The sequence below is a fragment of the Budorcas taxicolor genome, chromosome 5 (genome assembly GCF_023091745.1).
Source record: "Budorcas taxicolor isolate Tak-1 chromosome 5, Takin1.1, whole genome shotgun sequence".
In the NCBI taxonomy this organism is placed as follows: Eukaryota; Metazoa; Chordata; class Mammalia; order Artiodactyla; family Bovidae; genus Budorcas; species Budorcas taxicolor.
Window position 1 is genome coordinate 109,284,792 of NC_068914.1, and position 21,729 is coordinate 109,306,520.

Sequence of the window (21,729 nt, forward strand, 5' to 3'; positions counted from 1 at the left end):
GGAACCATGGTCCATTCACCTTGAATGTGTAGGTGAAGAAGGTCCAGCATTTATGATTCATTGTAATAAATCACAGAAGGGCTGACACAGAAAGAGGGAAAGGCAGATAAGCATCGAAAGGTGGAAATTATGAGAAGGTGAATTTTGCATTCACGTTAGCACTAGCCCTTTTTTTAAAGCCATATAGACACCACAGATGGCTGTGAGAGTCCTAGTCTGAGAATTGTCAAGAGGCTGAATGACCATGGGTTGAGTTGCTGTCGAGATTTCAGTATTAAGTGGGACTCTGGTCCTGAGCACTGCTTCTTCACCCAGCCAGGCATCTGAGAATCACCTAAGGGGCTTTCTAAGAATACTGATTTCTGGGTGCCCATCCTCAATCTGATGAATCAAAATTTTCAGCAGGGAGATGAAGAAGCTGATAGTGTTTAAGCTCCTTGGACGATTCTACTGGGCACACAGGTGGAATGACAACAGGATAGGGAAACTCCTAAAGTCCCATCATTGATTCTGCGGGAGGGAAGATAAGCTCTGATGTCTCAGCAGCTCAGCCCCCGGGAGGAGAGCCACCCCTGCCCGACCCCCTTCACCTGATTCCTTCCCTCTGAAGAATCCCCACAGCCTGGAGAGGAACTGAACACAAAACTGGGTTCTTAATGGGTGTTTATTTTATTGTCTTCTTTCCTTTCAAAGAATCTACTGGGACTACTCCAAACATTGACATCAGATCTGCTTTCAAGAGAAGGTAACTTCAAAAGAGGGATCTAGGTATCTTTTGTAAAACATGAAAGTAAAGGATTTTCAAATACATGTTCCCTTCCTCCACACTCTATATTTCAAATGAGATCAAGTCTTTTCACTAAAGTCAAACATACCGAATATTCAGAAGTTAGTTTTCAAGAGATGCCATAGGCTTAATGCCATATTGTGTATATGCTGATCATTTTTTAGAATATTCTTGATATAGTAAAGCACTCATTTTATAGGTCTCACAGTTGCCTTAGAAAGACGTTTTCTTTCTATTCATATGCGGCTTCTTCCTGAATTGCATTATTTTCTGCCAAGTGGCCCAGAAAGATCTATAACAATACACATCTCATATAGCATCAGTTAAGTAATGTCAGAAAACTTACATTGCTTTTTATTTAGGAATCACGTATAGAGCTATTAAACCATATGCCAAGAAAACTACAATTAAGTAGCTCCTTACTAAAGTTAGCACAATTTAAGTATGGGATTATCCTAAATGAAAGACCATTGAGTCTGCTGGAATAAGGAACGTTGTAGAAAGGCAAAATATAGATACTTACCTGATTTATTTTGCAACCACCAAGGCTGAAAAATCATAAAGTCAAGGAAGAAAAATGAAAAATTTTCTGGTCTGTGAGAAATGTGACCAATCTCTTCCTGGTATTATTTTCTTCTCTGTACTTCTTACTTATCTAGAATTCTTCCAAAATAGAAATTCATTAATGAGAGGAAATGTTTTGTTCTTCCTAAGACTGAATCCAAATAACAGTTTTGTTGAGTAAGGAAAGACATCCCAAACTAGTATAAAGCAATGATTTAGCCTTGTTCATAAAAGGCAAAATTTCTTTCTAAATTATGAAGTAATGAACACTGTAATTACTCTTAAAAGATATGCGGTATGTCCTGATCAGTCCATTGTATTTTTTAAAGTCATAACTTTCAAAATCTCTTACCTTCCCTTCATCCCCTGGTTAGCAAACGTATAGATTTCACACTAGGTTCATCCTACGTATATCTCTTTTAAGAGAGAAAGATGTCATCTACTTAGTTTTGGGCTTATGGGGCCTATTGTGTTTATGTCAATAGGATTTTCCAAATACCTGCTTTAAAGAAATTTTGAGAACACATTATTTGATTTCAATTCTGATAACTTACGTGTTATACACGCTGTTTTTAAACCCGCAGACTCTTTTCTTAGAAACCATAACTAACATTTGTAAAGCGCAGGAAACAAAATCTTCATTAAAAAATTAAACATGTAAGTAACTATGTAGCACCATTTAAATGTCAGCTCATAGCTTCTATTTAGAGTTTATATGAAATCATGGAGGTGGCTGCATGCCTAAATTAAGATGCATTTCTCCACAGGAAAACACTTTTAAAAACTCCTAGCAAAGGGCTCAGCAATTCCAAGACAAACTTTTAGAAAACACATTTTAAATGGTATAAATAATTAACAAGAAAATGAAAAGCTTATAATCCTTTCCCTTTCAAGAGAAAGGAACGCATCGTTTACAAAGCTCTGCACTAGCTCCATGTTCATGTTATGTCGGTATCACATTACCTGATTCATCTATTGACGGCCACAAAGAGGTTACCTCTGAATATAAGCTTTGTACTTATATACTTGACACTAGTCCACTTCATCTTCCAAGCCAATCTCTGTATGACTTTAGCAACAGAGATCAGCAAAAGTCCTTTGCTTTTTACACACGGACGTTCCCAGAGCCCCCAACTTGCAAAAACAAAGTACTTTGTGTTGTTTGGCTTTGTGCATTTGTGTTGCTCTGTTTTAACACAAATCCAAGCAGTTTTACATATGCAATCTACAAAAATGTGTCTTCTGAGATTGTAGAGTAACACAAGTTCCTTGTTTTTACTTTTCCACAAGTACATCCTCCCAAATTTAAAATGTCACTTGTGTGAAAAGAAACTGTGTTGATTTAGTCCCATGATTTGTGTGCTAGAACAACATTGCATATACATTATACGTAGAGTGTTTGGGGGAATTGTTGTATATGTGTCTCAGCATTAAACCCAGATTTGCTTTTTTTTTGTTAATGACAGTGGAGAAGGTCAAGAGGATGCAGGGGAACTTGACTTTAGTGGTCTCCTGAAACGTAGGTGAGAACCCACTGATGGAGTGAGGCGCTTTGGCCTGGAAATCTTTTAGATACCCACTCAGAGAAGTCAAGTTTAAAGTGGATCTTTTTCAAAGATCCTTTCATTTCTTAAGATGTGTTTTGCTTATGAAATATTATAATAGCGTTGACTAAGCAACAGTGAAATAACTGCCTACTAATCTGCTAAATATTTTAGCTGATGCTTTTACTTTCTTTTTAAATGTTTCATGAGTCTTCACATATTTTCTTAGTAGGGGATGAGGAAATTTGAAAACTGAGACAGAAGACTTAAATGCCTGAAAACGTCTTATTTCTCTCATGATTTCTATTATTTCAATCATGGTCCCTCATCATGATTGAATAAATAAAGCCTCCATTCTCCTGCTTTTGATATTTGACTGAAAAGTCAATTTCAAAATTTTGGTAGAAGTTTCAGCAAATGTATATATTTACGTGTATATATATATATATATATATATATATATATACACACACACACACCTACTTTAACATAGTATTGATGAATTACTGTATTTCACCAAATCTAAGACACCATGCTAATATATAGCTGTATTATAAACCACTAAGCAATGAAAAAAATGATCCCAATAGCTTATTGTGATATACTGCTGATTATAAGGTACCTCCTTATTTCAGAGATATTTAAAATGCCCCAAGTTTGCATTTTTTGAAGGGATAAAATAGTAGTGAAATGGAGATAAGTGTTTAGTATCATCACTCATGTTTCTTTAACTTTGTACTCTCTGGCAATAAAATTTATAACTTTTCATTATAGATATTTAGTACACAACAATTTTTTAGAATTTCTGCCCTATATATGCATATTTGTTTTTTGTTTTTAGTCACTCGGTTGTGTCCAATTCTGTGCCAAACCACGGACTGTAGCCCACCAGGTTCCTCTGTCCATGGGATTTCCCAGGCAAGAATGGTGGGGTGGGTTGCCATTTCCTTCTCTAGGGGATCTTCCCAACCCAAGGCTCAAACCTGCATCTCCTATATTGGCAGGTGGATTCTTTACCACCTGGGAAGCCCATATATGCATATGCATAATCATAAATATGCTATATTATATATATGTTATATATGAAGATATACATATATAGATAGTTACTATAGCACAGAAGAAATATAAAGAAAATGACTTTTGCTAGGATGGTGTTTATGTACCAAATTTGTGAATAAACAGTAAAACTACAACTTAAATTAATGATATATAATATTGATATTGGACTTCATTTAGTTTTTTAGGTTCACTTCTTATTCTTACTGCCTTCTATGTCTACTGAAAATCATAGGTATAGATATGCTTCAAAACAAATTACAAATGGTAATAAATAGGCTTGGGTTCATTCTCAGGTTAGTTCGGTGGCATTATTCAAACCTCTGTGAATGAAATATTCACCCCCAGCTCTAAACATTTAGGCTGGGAACAGAAACATTAACAGCTGCCATTTATTAATAACCAAGTGGATATTAGCCAATCAATAGACTTTGGCAGTACCAAAAAACATCATTCCTCCTCTGGATACTTCAAATAATCATTAGTCTCAATAATATTAATTCCCCCAAAGTATTTTAAAGCAACAGAATATGAAGTGACCTTTAATGAGCTGCACTCTTCCTGTTCTACAAGTGAGAGACCAAAGACCAGACAAGTTGAGTGACTTCCCCCAAGTCATACAGATAACTTGAGGGAGGGCAGGGACCTACATACAAGTTCCCTTTTCTGAATCAGCACACTTCCTATGACTCCACATAAGAAACATCACTCTGAATCTGCCTGGGAAGTTGGCACCTTGTACATTTATAACAAGTTCAAACTTTGGGAAGACAAGAGGTTTTGGGTTGTTTTTTTCTGCAGTCATTTACTCAACCAGGAAAATGCTAAATGCTTTCTTTGTGTAGAATATAACACTAGTTGAGGTGAGGAAAAGAAATCCAATGCCTTCCAGCACCTGGTACATGGAAAGATATAAATACATACTCATGGGAAGAAAAAGGTAGTGGTTAAAAGATGGATTTGAGTCTCAGCTTTCCCATTTACTGGACATGACTTTGGTCAAGTGATATGTCCTCTCTGAGACTCGCTTTCCACAACTGTAAATGCAGAGAATAAAAACTACTTGAGTATTATTGTGAGAATTAAGTGTAAGAGACCAGATTCATGCAGGTGTCAAATAAGTATCCACTTCCCCCCAAAATGTGACATTTTCCCTTGAAGAAGTTACATTAGTGTCAACTATTTAATTTGTACTTGCCATCTTCCTCTACAAAGGTTGAATCATGTGCTGATTTTCAATACTCCCTGAAAGGAGTTCAGGCTGGAGAGCAGAAATGAGGCACTCTGTGCTTGGAAGAAAAACTGAAAGGACAGGTCTTCAGATAGTTATATTCAGATATTTTCAGGAGCTGATTTTATGAGCCCACTTCTCATATCTCCTCATATCTAGAAAGCACTAAAATCCTTCATGATAACAACTATTCCTCATAACTAGCAAAAGCTTCATGAGACTAGCAGAAATCTTCCAGAAAAATATGTGCTTGATTGCTTGTATTCTCCCTTCACCAAAATCACATATATACTGACCTTCCTGACTGCCTCTCAGGAACAGTTTCTCAGAGCTATCTGAGGCGCTGTCTTCCAGGCTGCCATCCTCATTTTGTTCCAAATAAAACTTAATTCATAGCTCTCACACTGTGCAATTTTTTTAAGTTGACATTAGTAAAGTGACAAAATACACATACACACACATAATCAATCAATAAAAATGTAATAGATTATTAAGTGCCAAGTCTGATTAAAAGGAAAAGGAGACAAAAAAGAATACACTAATTCTTCAGTAGTTTTCAGAGTAAAAGAAATCTAATTAATGGTCAAAATGACTAAAGAAAAAAATTATTAGAAAAAAACTGAGCAGTCAACATGTCTCTACTTCTCATTTTCTTTACATCCCCTAATTATGATTTTAACTCATAATTAGATTGTTGTCACCATGAGACTATATTCATTTAATATACTATGTACTAATCCACCAGTATAACTTTGGAAACCATTGTGTTTTCCTACTAATTTGTGAATTGCATGTGTTTTCACTGTAGTAATAACATGTGGTAATAACATTTCTACTTCTCCAAGAGTGTGTGGCAAAATCCTCATGAGAATAGATATCATTACCACCATCTTTATACAACGAAATATCTCTCTGCCCTGAACAAAGTTAGCATATTCCAAATAGACATTAGTTAGTCTTTGGGCAGTATCTTGTTATGAGACCTGACCTATATAAATACTTTAAAGTTTTATTCTACATAAAATTTCTATAACGGCTTTGTATTTCACTAGGATTGTTACGTTATAGAAACTTTGTTGTAGATGGAAGTACTGTGAATGTTATATAGGCCTCTGCCAGTTCTCGGAAAGGAGTCAGTAGTGCCTATAGAAATCTGGATTTTTCTCCCTGCTGAAATTTAATGTAGCCATACAGATATGGTCATGTGCAGCCACCATGGTAAGCAAAGATGTGTTCTGAATGAGTTAAGGAAATCCTACAGATGGGCGCCAGACCTCATATTCCAGTACAAAATGAGGAATCCATCTCCTTGCAATTTGGGGTTCAACTGAGTAGTGGAGAGGAAAGAAAGGAAGAGGCAAGAGGTTACTCGTGTTTGTATACAAAGCGTGATAGGATTAAGGTTATGGTAGAGTGGGATGTATTTTGGTGTTAATGAAAAAATGGTGAGGATGATCAGTTTTATGAATCTATCAACAAAACTGATTCAAGAAATCACGCTGGAAATGGTCTTTATTACTTAGTGACCTCCTCATGTAAACATTCACCTATACATCTGGGTATTCTCGGTGTTTGCTTTGTGCCTCTTGTTAGCTCTTTTAATCTGTCTTTATCATTGATATCTCTAAATCTTTTCACCAATGTCAAGAGGATATTTGAAATATGTGGGTAATTCTTGGTTGAGATACAAATGGAGCAAAATGTGGAATGGGATAATTTTACAGTGTGGGGATTCAGGCTAATATGACAAAAATAAAGCAATAATAAAGTGGATTGAGGAAAGTCTCACGGGGGGGAAAAATGTATATACACAGATATACATTTAATCGCAATTCTCCAAGACTTCCTACAAAATATTTAAATGTTAAATTTGAAATGTAGACTGCTTTCAGGCAATAGATATAGTAGACCAGACAAATTATTACTAACATTTCAACTTCAGGACACTTTTCTTAAGCTTTTCAATTTCCCCATGTCGTTAGAGGGCCTAGTTACCATTTCAGTGAAATGAAGAGTTGCATCTTGAATCTTTAAGAAGTACATTTTCCTAAGAGTGTTTCTAGTCCTTCCCACAAAGGTCGCTGAGGGACCAATGACCTTTCACTTTCTTCCATTATCCAGATGTGCCTCAACATGATTTACTGTGCAAAAGACTTACATGAAAACAGAAATTAGATATGCAGAAGCCATCCTTGCCTAATGCCACCCTAAACTCTAAGTTATGTTTATATTCTCCTACCCTTCCCTATGATTATAACCCAGTATTTCCTCAAGAAATTCTGAAATGGGTATAATTAATATGACAGTACAAACATATGTAACTCATTATTTGCTATCATGATAGCATGCATCTGTTTTCACATTGATGTTTAAGATGTGTTGACCAGTTTTCCTGGAAAAATCATACCCAAACCAGCATTATTCACAGTAAGTAGTCACTAAAATATTTCCAGTTTAACCTTAGTCAATAAAAACAGTCAACTAAACTTAAACTGAATTAGAACTTCTTAGCTAGTTAAGGAAATCAATTTAAATTATATTTAGCATTTGCAACTAAGGCTCTTTCCCTGAAGAGTGTTTATTCCTGAGTTTTATTTCACTTTTAGGTTTTAGAATACAGGAAAGTGTATGTACTTTAAATCCTATGTATGTGTGGTATACAGTAGTTATATATGTTCTTTATATGTTCTATACATTCTTTTGCCATTTGTCAAAATTTAGAGTCATGATTTTGATAATCACACTAAGTTACTCTCAGCTTGTTCATGGAACCCTTTATGACTTGCTTTATAGTTTCACATTTATATTTTCATGATTCGAAACAGTTTCTGCTTCCAAAAAAGTTCTGGACAGTACTTTAAGATGAAATATGAGAGAATTTTGAGAATTTTCATTCTGACAATTTAGGGAAAAAAAATTATATGTATACACAAAAATCATATGAAAAACAACCAAACCAAAAAAACAGAAACTAAGAACAAATGCTTAGTCACAGTTTCAAATATTTTTTGTATTAAAAAACAGCAAAAATTCGTTAATGTACACATTTACTAACATGGTAGGGAAAATGCTATTTGCAAAATCGGAAGATTTGAAATACTGCTATTTGTACCGTCTCCATGCAGAGTTAGGGTATGCACACAAATGAAGGCGAGAGCATTGTTCTTTCATGGACCAACACCTAAAATCTCTGGTTCTTAAACCTTATTTCAATATCTAAAGCCTAGATGAAAACTGACCTTTTAAGTTTCTCAAAATCTCATCTCCTATTTGGATTTTCAGGTTTAAAATAAGGAAAAATAGCTTGAGGATATTTCCTGAAATCCTTCTATCTCCTTAATACTGTGTTTTTACCTAGAAAAACGAAAGCGTTAATGCAGGTGCATGGATCTGACCTTTGACTATCTAGAAGTTGCACTGAAACTTCATGCAAAGTAGACTTTCTCCTTGGCTATTTAAATACTCAGGCTTTAAACAGAGCTTTTAGCGCTGAACCAAAAAATCGGTACCATACTCCGACTTTCCTGGTTTTTAAAGGCCAGTGGGCAGCTATTAAACCAGGCAATGGTTCTCCCCGGTTAGGGAGGTGAAGCAGCAGGAGGAACAACCCGAGGTAGACGTGTGGGAGCTGCTGAAGAATGCGAAACCCAGCGAGTACGAGAAAATTGCCTTCCAGTACGGTATCACTGACCTGCGTGGTATGCTCAAGCGGCTCAAGCGCATGCGCAGAGTGGAAAAGAAGAGTGCAGGTGAGGACGTCCGAGCACTCCGAGGGGAGACGATAATTCTCCCCATTTCGTACTGGGTTGATAGGTCGGACTAGCTGTAGTGGAATTTGCAGGGGTTACGCTTCTCTTGGTTAACTTGGCTTCAGGTGAAATAGTTCACTGCCCCGCACATCTCCAGCGAAGTAGGTAGTGGACAGCTGCTGAAGGTTTAAGGTAACAAAAGTACATTACAGTGACAATGTATAATGGAGTATTAAATATTCCTGTGTTACTGGGAATTTCTCAGCAGCCCCTTTCTCCATCCGCTGCATCTCTCCGTCCCTCTCAGATTCCTGATTGTTATTTAGGTAGAGTAGATTCTGTGTTTGTTTTACTGTTACATTCTTCCACCCATTTGATGCGTCGTGGGGGATTCATGTCTCACACCTGCTAAGGTAACCCTAGTGTTTAAGTATGTCAATATTTGCGCAGGTTTCCACAGTACAAAAACTATGATAAGCTTACTGTTTCAATCAGTCAAAGACATTCCATTTAAGCTCATGAGTCATTGGAAGTATCTCATAAATTCTATGATTAAAAAAACTGTCTGTGAGATAGATATACACAGATAATGCCAATGAAACTGAAAATAATCATTTTAGGAGAATAAGCGTGTCCTTCAAGTACAAATTTCATTTAAATATTTTATATTATACATTGCCCAAAGAATGAAGACAATCATTTTTAAAGCCTCTTCAATAATTCTTTACTTATGTTTCTTCCAAATCACCTTTAAATCACCTTATTATTTATAAATCGATGCAGATTTCTAAAATATGAGGGATAATTCAAAAGTTTCCTATTCTTTTTGTCTCAATTTATTCAATTTTAGGCTTTCAGATTAACTATGTAAATTCATATCATATGCATCTACATATTAACATAGTTTTGTGTCTTCCCTCTACTAGCTTTTGCAAGAATTCTTGATCCTGCATATCAGGTTGATAAAGGAGGCAGGGTAAGATTTGTCGTGGAACTGGCAGATCCAAAGCTGGAGGTGAAATGGTATAAAAATGGTCAAGAAATTCGACCCAGTACAAAGTAAGTCAAATTTGCAAATAATCAGTAGTAACTGTATAAATCAAAGAGTAATTTGATTTGATATTCTATGCCTGAAAGTACTTTTTAGTTATATTCTTATGATGCAAAATCATATGAGGGGACGGCAAAAACTTTTTATGTATTTTGGAACCATTGAAGTATGGTGCTATATAAATTAAACCTTGCCTCATGTTTTAATTATATATAAACTATTTCAAGTACTTGTAATTATGATTTTGTGTCATTGTAGGTTATATGTGATTACTTCAGAGCATTGCCAAACTTCGCCCAATTTTTTTAAAAAATTTGAGAAAAATTGAAATATATATTTGATATACCAGCTTGTAATGGGAATCACACCTTATAAGTAAATAACTTTTGTTCTTCCAGAATAGCATCTAAAGCCTATGTTTTTTTATTTTTGACCCTTTTCCCAAATGAAGGAAAGAAACTAATCCCTGATATCTGATGGTATTGCTAGGCGATTAGGAAACTACTTTACAGAGATCCTTCTCAGTCTGAGAGATTTTCAACTCCAACATATTTTTTCAAGTTAACAGGAACCATGTGTATATTTATAAAGGGCTTTAATCCTGAAAATCTGTCACTTCTGTGGAACAATTAGGTAGTTTGCAGTTTCTTAATGTGGTCCTGCTCTCAGAGTGACTTTGTGATAATAATGTTTATATCTGGTAAAAGTCTCTTGAAGGCAGCCTGAATTTACCAAAAACATAATTTTACTTGGCTATTTTTATCTCGAAAAATGTTGCTTAGTGTTTTGTTCTTGAAGTCTTTGAGAATTTCCCAAGTAAGAACTTTTTCATCTGTTACAATGCCCTAATATACCCATGCATAATCTAGATCACAGATAATCAGATTTTGCAGTCTTCTGGATTTCAGGTTTTTGTTTCCACTTAAGTTCTTTTTCAGTAGATGATAACTACGATATATATGATAATACTAGTTATTAAGCTCATTTAAGATAATATCACATTGTATAGAATTACCATCTATATTAATGATTAGATTCATATTATTGCTTAAATTGTGTAATCATTTACTCACCAAATAAAATGTCATTGGACTAGCAAGGAGTGAATTCAAAAAATCAATGAAAAATATGAACTTTCTCTCCCACAATAGAGTAGATGAATTGATCTCTTTAAAAAATGTAAAGAGTTAAAAATCTTAGCCTACCATATTTTCCAACAACAGGTTAAAAATTGTTCATTGGTAAATATGTGAGTACTGATTTTGTGTTTGGAATAAAAAATATGTGTGCTAAGTTGCTTCAGTCGTGTCTGACTTTTTGCGACCCTATAGACTGTAGCCTGCCAGGTTCCTCTGTCCATGGGATTCTCCAGGTGAGAATACTGGAGTGAGTTGCCATTCTCCTCTCCAGGGGATTTTCCCAAGCCAAGGATTGATCCCGCATCTCTTATGTCTTCTGCACTGGCAGGCATGTTCTTTACTACTAGCGCCACCTAGGAGCCCAAAAATCATATATAAAAGAAAATAGTGACAAATATTATATGCACATATGCATATGTATTTGGAGAAGGAAATGGCAACCTACTCCAGTGTTCTTGCCTGGAGAATCCCAGGGATGGGGAAGCCTGGTGGGCTGCCGTCTATGGGGTCACACAGAGCCGGACACGACTGAAATGACGTAGCAGTATGCATATGTATTACATTTTGTGTTATAAAGATAGAAATTGGCTTCATGTTTAATGTTTATTAAACTATGTAAGATATGGCTAATAAATTGCAGATCAAAATGACTATTTCTGACTTTCAGATATTATGGAATTATAAGCCATATTTGCTGGCAATAAAGAAAAGAATAAAATTGGGTTCACAGACTCTGTTTATCTTCCTCCTATTTAAAACAGATACATCTTTGAACATAAAGGATGTGAAAGAATCATGTTTATCAATAACTGTGTGCTAACAGATGATTCGGAGTATTATGTGACAGCTGGTGATGAGAAATGTTCCACTGAGCTCTTTGTGAGAGGTAAAGTGAAAACTCTAACATAACCATTAAGAGCCAATGGCTCTCCTCTCAGGGGTAATAATCAAAAATGAAAATGGTGAAGTGAGCTCTTGAGCTCCAGAGCAGAGATATAGTACCTCTCGAGACGGTTTAGCTTGAGTGTTAGATTGGCTCTGGTTTGAAGCATCTTTGTACTGGTGTTTATTGGGTATCCTAATTAATCTTCAGGTTTGTTGAAGACTAGAAAAGCTGACAGGAGAAAAAAACTGTGGAGTAAAAATGCCTTGTAGTTTTGGCTCATGTAAGCAGCATTTTGCGATTTAATTGCTCTAGTGATAGCTTTTGAAACCCAACAAAGTCTACTGGATAAACATTTCACACATTCAGCTCATCACAAATCGATTTCCCTTAAAACAGCTTCGTTAGTAAACTTCATCAGTGGTTGGCACAATGATCGCTGAAGACCATCATTTACTAGTGAAAAAGCTGGAGGGTGTCAATGAAGCCATGAAGCATTTATTTTCTTTATGAGGACCTGTGGCTGACAGCTTTGTAAACTTGCACATCAACTATACTTGAATTAAAAAAAGTTTAAAGACAATTCTATAATCTCTATCATCTGTCTAAAACCATAAGTAGAAAATTTTAGTGTTATATATTTCCCTTCCTCAGAAATGTCTATCTTCTGCTTTCTTATTTGCCCAAAGAAGATTATTTGATACAATTTGTCTGCTCTCTAAAACTATCATTTATTTGATTTGAAGAGTTCTTGCAAAATTATGCAAAACTTACCCAGGGCTGCCAACTGTTTATTTTGCCATGAAAAGTCATTTAAAAATCCACCTTCTAACTACCACCATCTAACCATCACTCTGTGATCAACCACACTTTCTTATTGTTGGTTTTTCATCTGTGAACAAACCCAGGGTCATGAGCAGATTTGGGGGCATTTAATGATTCTGATTCTCTCTCTTTTTTTTTTTTTTCCACAATAGAGCCTCCAGTTATGGTGACCAAACAGCTGGAAGATACAAAAGCTTATTGTGGGGAGAGAGTGGAATTAGAATGTGAAGTGTCTGAAGATGATGCCAATGTAAAATGGTAAATAGATATCCTGAGGTCTGTCCATTTTTAATAAACAAAAAAGTGCCTTAATACTTTGGAGAATAGGAAATTGCTTTTACACATATGAAAGGGATCTCAACCTCATTTGTGTTAGTAGAAAATGTAACTAAAACTATCCTAAGATATTGGCTTTTTTCACCTGTGAGACTGAAAAACAAGATCCAGATATCTATATTGATAAGGATATAAGGAAGTAGGCACTTACTAGTAAATGAATGTTTCAAGGCTCCTCGTGTCTATTTGACTCCAAAGCCCATGGGTGCTCTTTCTGATGTATGCTCTCACTATGCCATGATAGCAAGTTTTATGGAATAGATGGAGAAACAGTGGAAACAGTGTCAGTCTTTATTTTTTTGGTCTCCAAAATCACTGAAGATGGTGAAGGAAAGTTATGACCAACCTAGATAGCATATTCAAAAGCAGAGACATTACTTTGCCAACAAAGGTCCATCTAGTCAAGGCTATGGTTTTTCCAGTGGTCATGTATGGATGTGAGAGTTGGGCTCTGAAGAAAGCTGAGAGCCAAAGAATTGATGCTTTTGAACTGTGGTGTTGGAGAAGACTCTTGAGAGTCCCTTGGACTGCAAGGAGATCCAACCAGTCCATTCTAAAGGAGATCAGTCCTGAGTGTTCTTTGAAAGGACTGATGCTAAAGCTGAAATTCCAATACTTTGGCCACCTCATGCGAGGAGTTAACTCATTGGAAAAGACTCTGATGCTGGGAGGGATTGGGGTCAGGGGGAGAAGGGGATGACAGAGGATGAGATGGCTGGATGGCATCACCAACCCAATGGACATGAGTCTGAGTAAACTCCGGGAGTTGGTGATGGACAGGGAGGCCTGACATGGGGTTGAAAAGAGTCAGACACAATTGAGCGACTGAACTGAACTGAATACTTTTTTTATGTTACTCCTAGTCACTTTATTGTCACAGTATCTCAGAAAGATATTTTAGACTGAGAATCACCAATTACTTGAACATTTCTTAAAAATAAAAAGCGTATTTTGGGGGTCAGATGGAATGTGTTTTCTCAAGTTCACTGGGAGTAACCTCAAAGTTAAAGACTAGAAGATCCGGAATCTTAAAATCTTAATTGAGAGAGTAAATTCTGCAGTAGGAATCGCTAGTAATTTGGTTTAGAATAGATTGTTCATTGTAACCTAGAATCATAGCTATCTTTAAAATGAATCAAAATGCTGTTCTCAGTAGTGTGCACCAAGAGCCCAAACATGGGTAATATCCACTCTTAGCATCTTTATCTAATTGATCTTAAATGAAAGGAATGGAACTTTGTTTTTTTAATGTAATTTTCAGATAATACTTGTTACAGTATTCATCTATTGATAGAGACTGATCCATACATTCTTTAATTCAACAAGCAGTTCTTGAGTGTCTGGTGACTACCTCTTGAAGCATTTTTTATAAAATTTTGTTTAAAAAATCATCTATTTAACTCAGGTTTAAGAATGGTGAGGAAATCATCCCTGGTCCAAAATCAAGATACCACATTAGAGTTGAAGGCAAAAAGCACATTTTGGTCATAGAAGGAGCAACAAAGGCTGATACTGCGGAATATTCTGTAATGACAACAGGAGGACAGTCATCTGCTAAGCTTAGTGTGGACTGTAAGTAAGACTTCCTTGTATGTCTCCCAGCTTGTTTTACTAGTGTGTTGTGTTTGTTAATTCAGCTTTAGAAAAGTTTCAATCTGTTTGACTTCGACCTGTGACAATTTTATATTTGTAAAATTAGATTCCATTCTAGCTGAGTGTCTATATCATATCAATCAGTCTCTAAGAACTTACTACTCAGTTTAATAGAGTACCAGTATTTAGAAGGATCTCTCCACCATGACCCGTCTGTCTTGAGCGGCCCTACAGGGCATGGCTGGAGAGTTCTGACAAAACGTGGTGGACTGGAGAAGGGAATGGCGAACCACTACAGTATTCCTGCCTTGAGAACCCCATGAACAATATGAAAAGGCAAAAAGATAGGACTCTGAAAGATGAACTCCCCAGGTCAGTAGGTGCTAAATATGCTACTGGAAATCAGTGGAGAAATAACTCCAGAAAAAATGAAGAGACAGAGCCAAAGCGAAAACACCCAGTTGTGGATGTTGGAAGTTGAGGCGATGGAAGTAAAGTCCAATGCTGTAAAGAGCAGTGTTGCATAGGAACCTGGAATGTTAGGTTCATGAATCAAGGCAAATTAGAAGTGCTCAAACAGGAGATGGCAAGAGTGAACATCAACATTTTAAGAATCAGTGAACTAAAATGGACTAGAATGGGTGAATTTAACTCAGATGACCATTATATCTACTACTGTGGGCAAGAATCCCTTAGAAGAAATAGAGTAGCCATCATTGTCAACAAAAGAGTCTGAAATGCAGATATCCTGTTTGCTTAATCCCTAGGTGAATTTGCTATCTATTCAATAAACATTCAACATTCTATAATTACATTTGGGTTGAGAAGTTACTCAAACTAGTGGGCCTCAATTCAGAAGACTGTAAGAGCTAATTCGCTGATAGGCTTTAGAGGTGTGAGAGAATTCATGGCCTTCCTCAAATGCCCCATGATGGCCTGTCCCTTCCAGTTAGCCATGAAAATTAGAATAGCAAACTTCACAAGAAGATTGGTAATAGGTGGAAGGCAAAATCTTATTCTTATTTCTTAGTCCAGTTGCAATTCATATGACCATTGAATTATTTGGAAGTAATCGCAGTACACTCCTTATGTTTTGTAGAATAATGGTCATTATAGTGTAATATCAAAAAAGTTTTTTCAACCGTAGGCAGTTCCTTACTGATATTTGCATTCCTTTAAGCAATTACAGTTAGTCCTGCTATAATATTAACATATGCATTTTTAAAAATTACTATGCTGTACAAAGTCATGCAGTGAAAATCATAGGGCCAATGGGGAATGTGGGTTAAAGACACAACACTCAGTAATTTTTTCAGGGACCCAGTTTTTAAAAAGTGAAGTGAGGGACTTCCCTGATGGTCCAGTGGCTAAGACTTCCTACATCCAATGCAGGGGATGTAAGTTCAATCCCTGGTCTAGGAGCCAAATACCTACATGCTGCATTGTGCAGCCAAAAATAAATAAATACGTAAAATGATAAGAACCTAATAAAAAAATCAGCGGCACAGTTTTATACATGTCTAGTAAATACTGCAATGAATATGGCACTTTACCTTGAAAAAGATCTGAAATTTGCTTGTGAAAGTGGGGTTAAAAACATTGCAGCTTGTGATCTGTTGGAATCAGTGGAAGGAGGTTATTTGAAATTGGGAGAGTTGTAGTCTCAGATGTGCATGGCTGTGGCTCATTTAACAGGGTGAACTAAAGTAACTGGTCGATATTTCAGGTGTATGCGTGTGTTCTGCACAATCCTACCTGGCTCAGTTCAACTGGGTGCAGTTTTCTGGATTCTTCCAGTCTTTCTCATGAATAAAATCATGGATAATCAAACATGAAATGTATGTTATGCTCTAATTGTCTTGGAATATTTCAGTTGCATTGGAACAAATGCTCATTTTCAAAACAAGCATTATAGTGAAACAGTATCATTGTGAAACAACACCATCTTGGCCTGTCTGAAATTTGGATTTGGCACTTATAACTATCTATTATTTCTGCAGTAAAACCTCTGAAGATATTGACACCTCTGACTGATCAGACTGTAAACCTTGGGAAAGAAATCTGCTTGAAGTGTGAAGTATCTGAGAACATAACAGGAAAATGGACTAAAAATGGCCTACCTGTTCAGGAGAGTGACCGTCTAAAGATTGTTCACAAAGGAAGGTAAGCAAGCTAGGGCAATCCTTGAGTGAGGGCTGGTCCCCATATTGGCTTCTTCTACTTCCTAAATTAGATGATTGGTAAGGATGTTTGGAGAGCAGTCATAAGGAGAGTATCTACTTCTGGTGTTTTGCTTCCAAATAGCAAGAATAGGTGATTTCTCTGCTGTACATCATGTCATACTTGTGACCTGGTACCTGGACCTTACAATGAGGTGCTATGTTATTTTGGAATCCATTGATTGAGTCTTTCCATATAAACATGAACTTAGCGGAATGATACTGAAGTTGAAGAACTGGTCAAATTAGATTCACTGTCCCTAACTAATAAATGTCACATGATCTTTCCACTTTTTTTTTTCCCACTACTGGGGAGGTTGCTTAATATACTAGAATCTAGCAAAGATGCAGGGCAAGTCCAAGAGTTCTTAAACTTGGATCCATGGATTCTTAGGAGACCCATGAACTTCAGGCCCCCCCGCCCCAAGTCCTCTGAAATTGTAAGCAGATTCTCTGTATACAAAAATACTTGTTTTTCTCCAGATTGAGGTGCCATTGTGTCCATCAGATATTCACTGATGCATGAAGCCAATGAAGTTAAGAAATACTGTCCTTATGCCAATATTTTTAAACATCATTGGAGTAAAAACATGAATCACTATGTTTTATATGGGAAACATAGAATACTGTATATCAACTATGCCTCAGTTGTTTTTTTTTTTTTAAAGAACTATTGCTTTTAGGTTTGCATAAAAAACCAAGGTCAAGGTTATTCTTGGTAATTTCTTGAATCTTAAAGAGTGGCATCAGTGAGGTGTTATCTTCTATTCTTTTCTTAAGCTATGAGATTTTTAAAAGGCAGAAGAGATTCTTGCATAGTAAACAGGCTGTATTTGTAGAGATGGTTCCATATAGCCCAAAATAAATACTGAATGTGGATCAAAAAATAGGCTAATTAAGTATTCACATTATTCTCACTCTCTCTGCAGGCTGCACTAAGCAAGTTAAGATAAAAACCATGTGTCTCCTCAGTTTGAGTCTTATACAGTCTAAATCTTTGCACAGTCTTAGAAATATGTTTTTTCATTTCCTTAGAATCCACAAATTAGTGATAGCCAATGCTCTCGTTGAGGATGAAGGTGATTATGTATTCACACCAGATGCCTATTCTGTTACTTTGCCTGCCAAAGTTCATGTTATTGGTGAGTAGATAAAAGAAATCATTTCAGAGTTGTATTCTTGTTTTTCTGGTTTTGCTTACCTTGGAATTATATTCAAAATGTGATATGTAAAGAAAAATACATGAATTGGTATTAATCACTAGGCATAATATTAATAGTTGATTCTTAAGAGGTCCTAACAATAAAATAGTTTTGCAACGTACTGGCACCGACTGCTTTGACTCCTCTTATATCTTTTTTGACCAAATAAAATATTGGTTATTACCAATATTTAACACTAGACAAGACCTAACCCATATAATCACATGGAAATAAATGTCTGATAACAAAGGCCATGTTTAATATTCTAGATCCACCTAAGATCAACCTGGATGGTCTTGGTGATGACAATACAGTGACGGTGATTGCAGGAAACAAGCTTCGTCTAGAGATTCCCATCAGTGGGGAACCACCTCCTAAAGCCATTTGGAGCCGAGCAGATAAGGTTTGTTCTACACACACACATACACCCTACCCTACTCCCTTCCTTCCATAAGTCAGATGAAAGGAGGCAGCAGATAAATGTATGGCAAAGATATAATTACTTTAGCAAATAAAGATCACTGCTTTTTAGGCAAATACAATAACTGTTCATTTGCTTTTCATATTTCTGACTATCTACTATGTGAACATATGCAAATGAATGTTATTATGTGCCGTGAATGAGATTCTATCTTTCCTTCTAGTGGGTATCAGAGAATGGAGTAGAAGAGATACAGATAATGAATTACTAAATAAATAAAGTCCCTTTGGATAGTAATGAGTGCTATGAAGATTAAAAAAAAAAGGTAATATGATTAGTAAGTGACTGCATGGAGCGTCTACAGTATGAATGACAACAGGGAGCCATTATGTGAATATAAGAGCAAAGAAGTTTCCAGGTGATGCCAGTGCAAGAGCAAAGAGCAAGAGAAAATGCGCTTGACCTTCTGGAGGAATAAAAAGAAAGCCAGTATGGCCAGGACAGAGTGAGTAAGGAGAATAATCAATAAGATTGGAGTGGTCAAGTGGAGCCAGCTCAAGTGTGATTCTGGGGCTTCCTACATTAAATGTTTAAGGGGTAGAGAAACTATTCCACATAATACTATAATTATGGATACCTGTCATTGTAACATTGACATTATGATCCACATAACCCATATGACGTAGGTTTTTCAAAACCCGTAAAATGTACAACACCAAGGAAAGTCATGACCAACCTAGATAGCATATTCAAATGCAGAGACATTACTTTGCCAACAAAGGTCCGTCTAGTCAAGGCTATGGTTTTCCCAGTGGTCATGTGTAGATGCGAGAGTTGGACTGTGAAGAAAGCTGAGCACCAAAGAACTGATGCTTTTGAACTGTGGTGTTGGAGAAGACTCTTGAGAGTCCCTTGGACTGCAAGAAGATCCAACCAGTCCATCCTAAAGGAGATCAGTCCTGAGTGTTCATTGGAAGGAATGATGCTGAAGCTGAAACTCCAATGCTTTGGCTACCTCATGTGAAGAGTTGACTCACTGGAAAAGACCCTGATGCTGGAAGGGATTGGGGGCAGGAGGAGAAGGGGATGACAGAGGATGAGATGGGTGGATGGCATCACTGACTCGATGGACATGAGTCTGAGTAAACTCCAGGAGTTCGGTGATGGACAGGGAGGCCTGGCATGCTGCGATTCATGGGGCTGCAGAGTCAGACAGGACTGAACTGAACTGAAGGGTCTATGTAAACAATAGATTTTCAATGATAACCTTGTATCAGTGTAGATTCATTCATTGTAACAATGTACCTACTCTGGTGGGGGTGTCAATAGTGGGAAAGACTGTGTATGTGTGGAAATAGGGATTATATGAGAAGTCTTTGTACTTTTCCATTCAATTTTGCAGGGAACTCAAAGCTGCTCTACAAAAGCGATTTATTTTTTAAGGAAGTCAGAGTCTGTTTCCTCCTTTCCTATTTTCTGGAGAGAAAAAAAAAGAGCTTTGTTAAGCTATAGGACAACTTCAAGAAGTCAAATCTATGTGTAATTGGAGTCCCCAAAGAGTAGGACATAAAAATATATAAAGAATTAATGGCCCCAAATTTTTCAAATTGATAAAAACTATAAAATATCAGATCCAAGAAGTTCAATAAAATCCAAGCGCAAGGAACATTAAGAAATTTACACTATCATAATGAAATTGCTCAAAACCTGTGGTTAAGAAAACAATCTTAAAAGGAGACAGAGAAAAAGGTCACATTAAATCTATAGGAACAAAGACTAGGATGACAGCTAATCTCTCTGGAAGCAAAGCAAGTGAGAAGACAGTGGATCAACATTTAAAGGGGGAAAAAACAGTCAGCTAGAATTCTATACTCAGTAGAAATAATTTTTAGAAACAAAGGCAAAATAAAGTTATTTTCAAATATGCAAACGCTGAAAGAAGTCATCTCCAGAAGACTTGCAGTATAAGAAATGCTTAAAGAAGTCCTTAAGTCAAAATGAAGTGATACTGGCCTTCCCTGGTGGCCCAGTGGTAAAGAGTCTGCCCACCATCGCAGGAGACATGGGTTCCATCCCTGATCTGGGAAGATCCCACATGCCACAGCGCTACTAAGCCCATCCGCCACAACTACTGAGGCACACGCCCTAGAACCCATGTTCCACAGCAAGAGAAGCCACTGCAATGAGAAGTCCACACACTGCAACTAAAGGGTGGCCTCCATCACCACAAATAGAGAAAAAGCTCGAGCAGCAATGAAGACTCAGCGGAGCTAAAAATAAATAAATATTATACTGAAAAAGGAAGTGATACTAAGATGAAAGCATTTTCTCAAAGGAACTAAGAGCGCCAGAAATGGTACCTACATGGGTAAACATTTAAGAATTTTTTCTGATTATTTAAATCTTAAAAAATAATTGGTTGTTTAAACAAAAATAATAATTATGCACTGTGGAGCTTTAAACATCAGTGTAAGTAAAGTTTATGACGATGAAAACATAAGACCAGGAGGGGAGAAGCAGAAGTAAGGATTAGAAGGAGTGAAATGGATGTAGGCTGTTGTAAGTTTCTTTTGCTAAACATAAAATATTATACCACCACAGGAAAGTAGACTATACTATAAACCCTAAAGGAACCACTTAAATAATAAAACAAACAGTTACAGCTAATAGGCCAACACAGAACATAAAATGGAATCATGGAACCATATTTAAGGAATCTGAAAGAAGGCAAAAAAAAAAAAAAAAAAAAAAGAGGCAGAAAGAACAAAGGGGACAAATAAAAAAACAGCTACCAAGATGACAGAATCACATAGAAAAATGGTTAAATTGGAGATTTTAATACTTTTCTCTCCATAGGTGATAGAACAAGAAGACAGGCAGTCAGTGAAGATATACAAGGTTTAAGAAATACTATCCACCATCTTGATGTAGTCGACATTTATAGAATACTCCATAAACAAAGCAGAATGGGCATTATTTTAAAACGCACAGGAAAATTTACCAAAATAGACCATAAATAAGTCTCAATAAATGTAAAAGGACTCAGGTCATGCAAGGTATATTCTTTGACCACAATAGAACTAATTAGAAAACAGTAACAGAAAGATTTGTAATATTTCTAAATAT

General features: G+C 36.4%; 1 protein-coding gene across 2 annotated transcripts in view; it reads left to right on the forward strand.

Moving 5' to 3' along the window:
• MYBPC1 (myosin binding protein C1) overlaps positions 1 to 21,729 on the forward strand; it is a 94,957-nt gene that overhangs the window by 39,569 nt on the left and 33,659 nt on the right. For both annotated transcript variants that reach the window (XM_052639660.1, XM_052639661.1), the window contains exons 11-20: positions 694 to 745; positions 2,818 to 2,874; positions 8,768 to 8,934; positions 9,861 to 9,993; positions 11,886 to 12,010; positions 12,985 to 13,090; positions 14,574 to 14,740; positions 16,762 to 16,924; positions 18,016 to 18,122; positions 18,452 to 18,585. In XM_052639660.1, the coding sequence (XP_052495620.1) occupies positions 694 to 745; positions 2,818 to 2,874; positions 8,768 to 8,934; positions 9,861 to 9,993; positions 11,886 to 12,010; positions 12,985 to 13,090; positions 14,574 to 14,740; positions 16,762 to 16,924; positions 18,016 to 18,122; positions 18,452 to 18,585 (1,211 nt within the window). The remainder of the gene's footprint in view (positions 1 to 693; positions 746 to 2,817; positions 2,875 to 8,767; positions 8,935 to 9,860; positions 9,994 to 11,885; positions 12,011 to 12,984; positions 13,091 to 14,573; positions 14,741 to 16,761; positions 16,925 to 18,015; positions 18,123 to 18,451; positions 18,586 to 21,729) is intronic.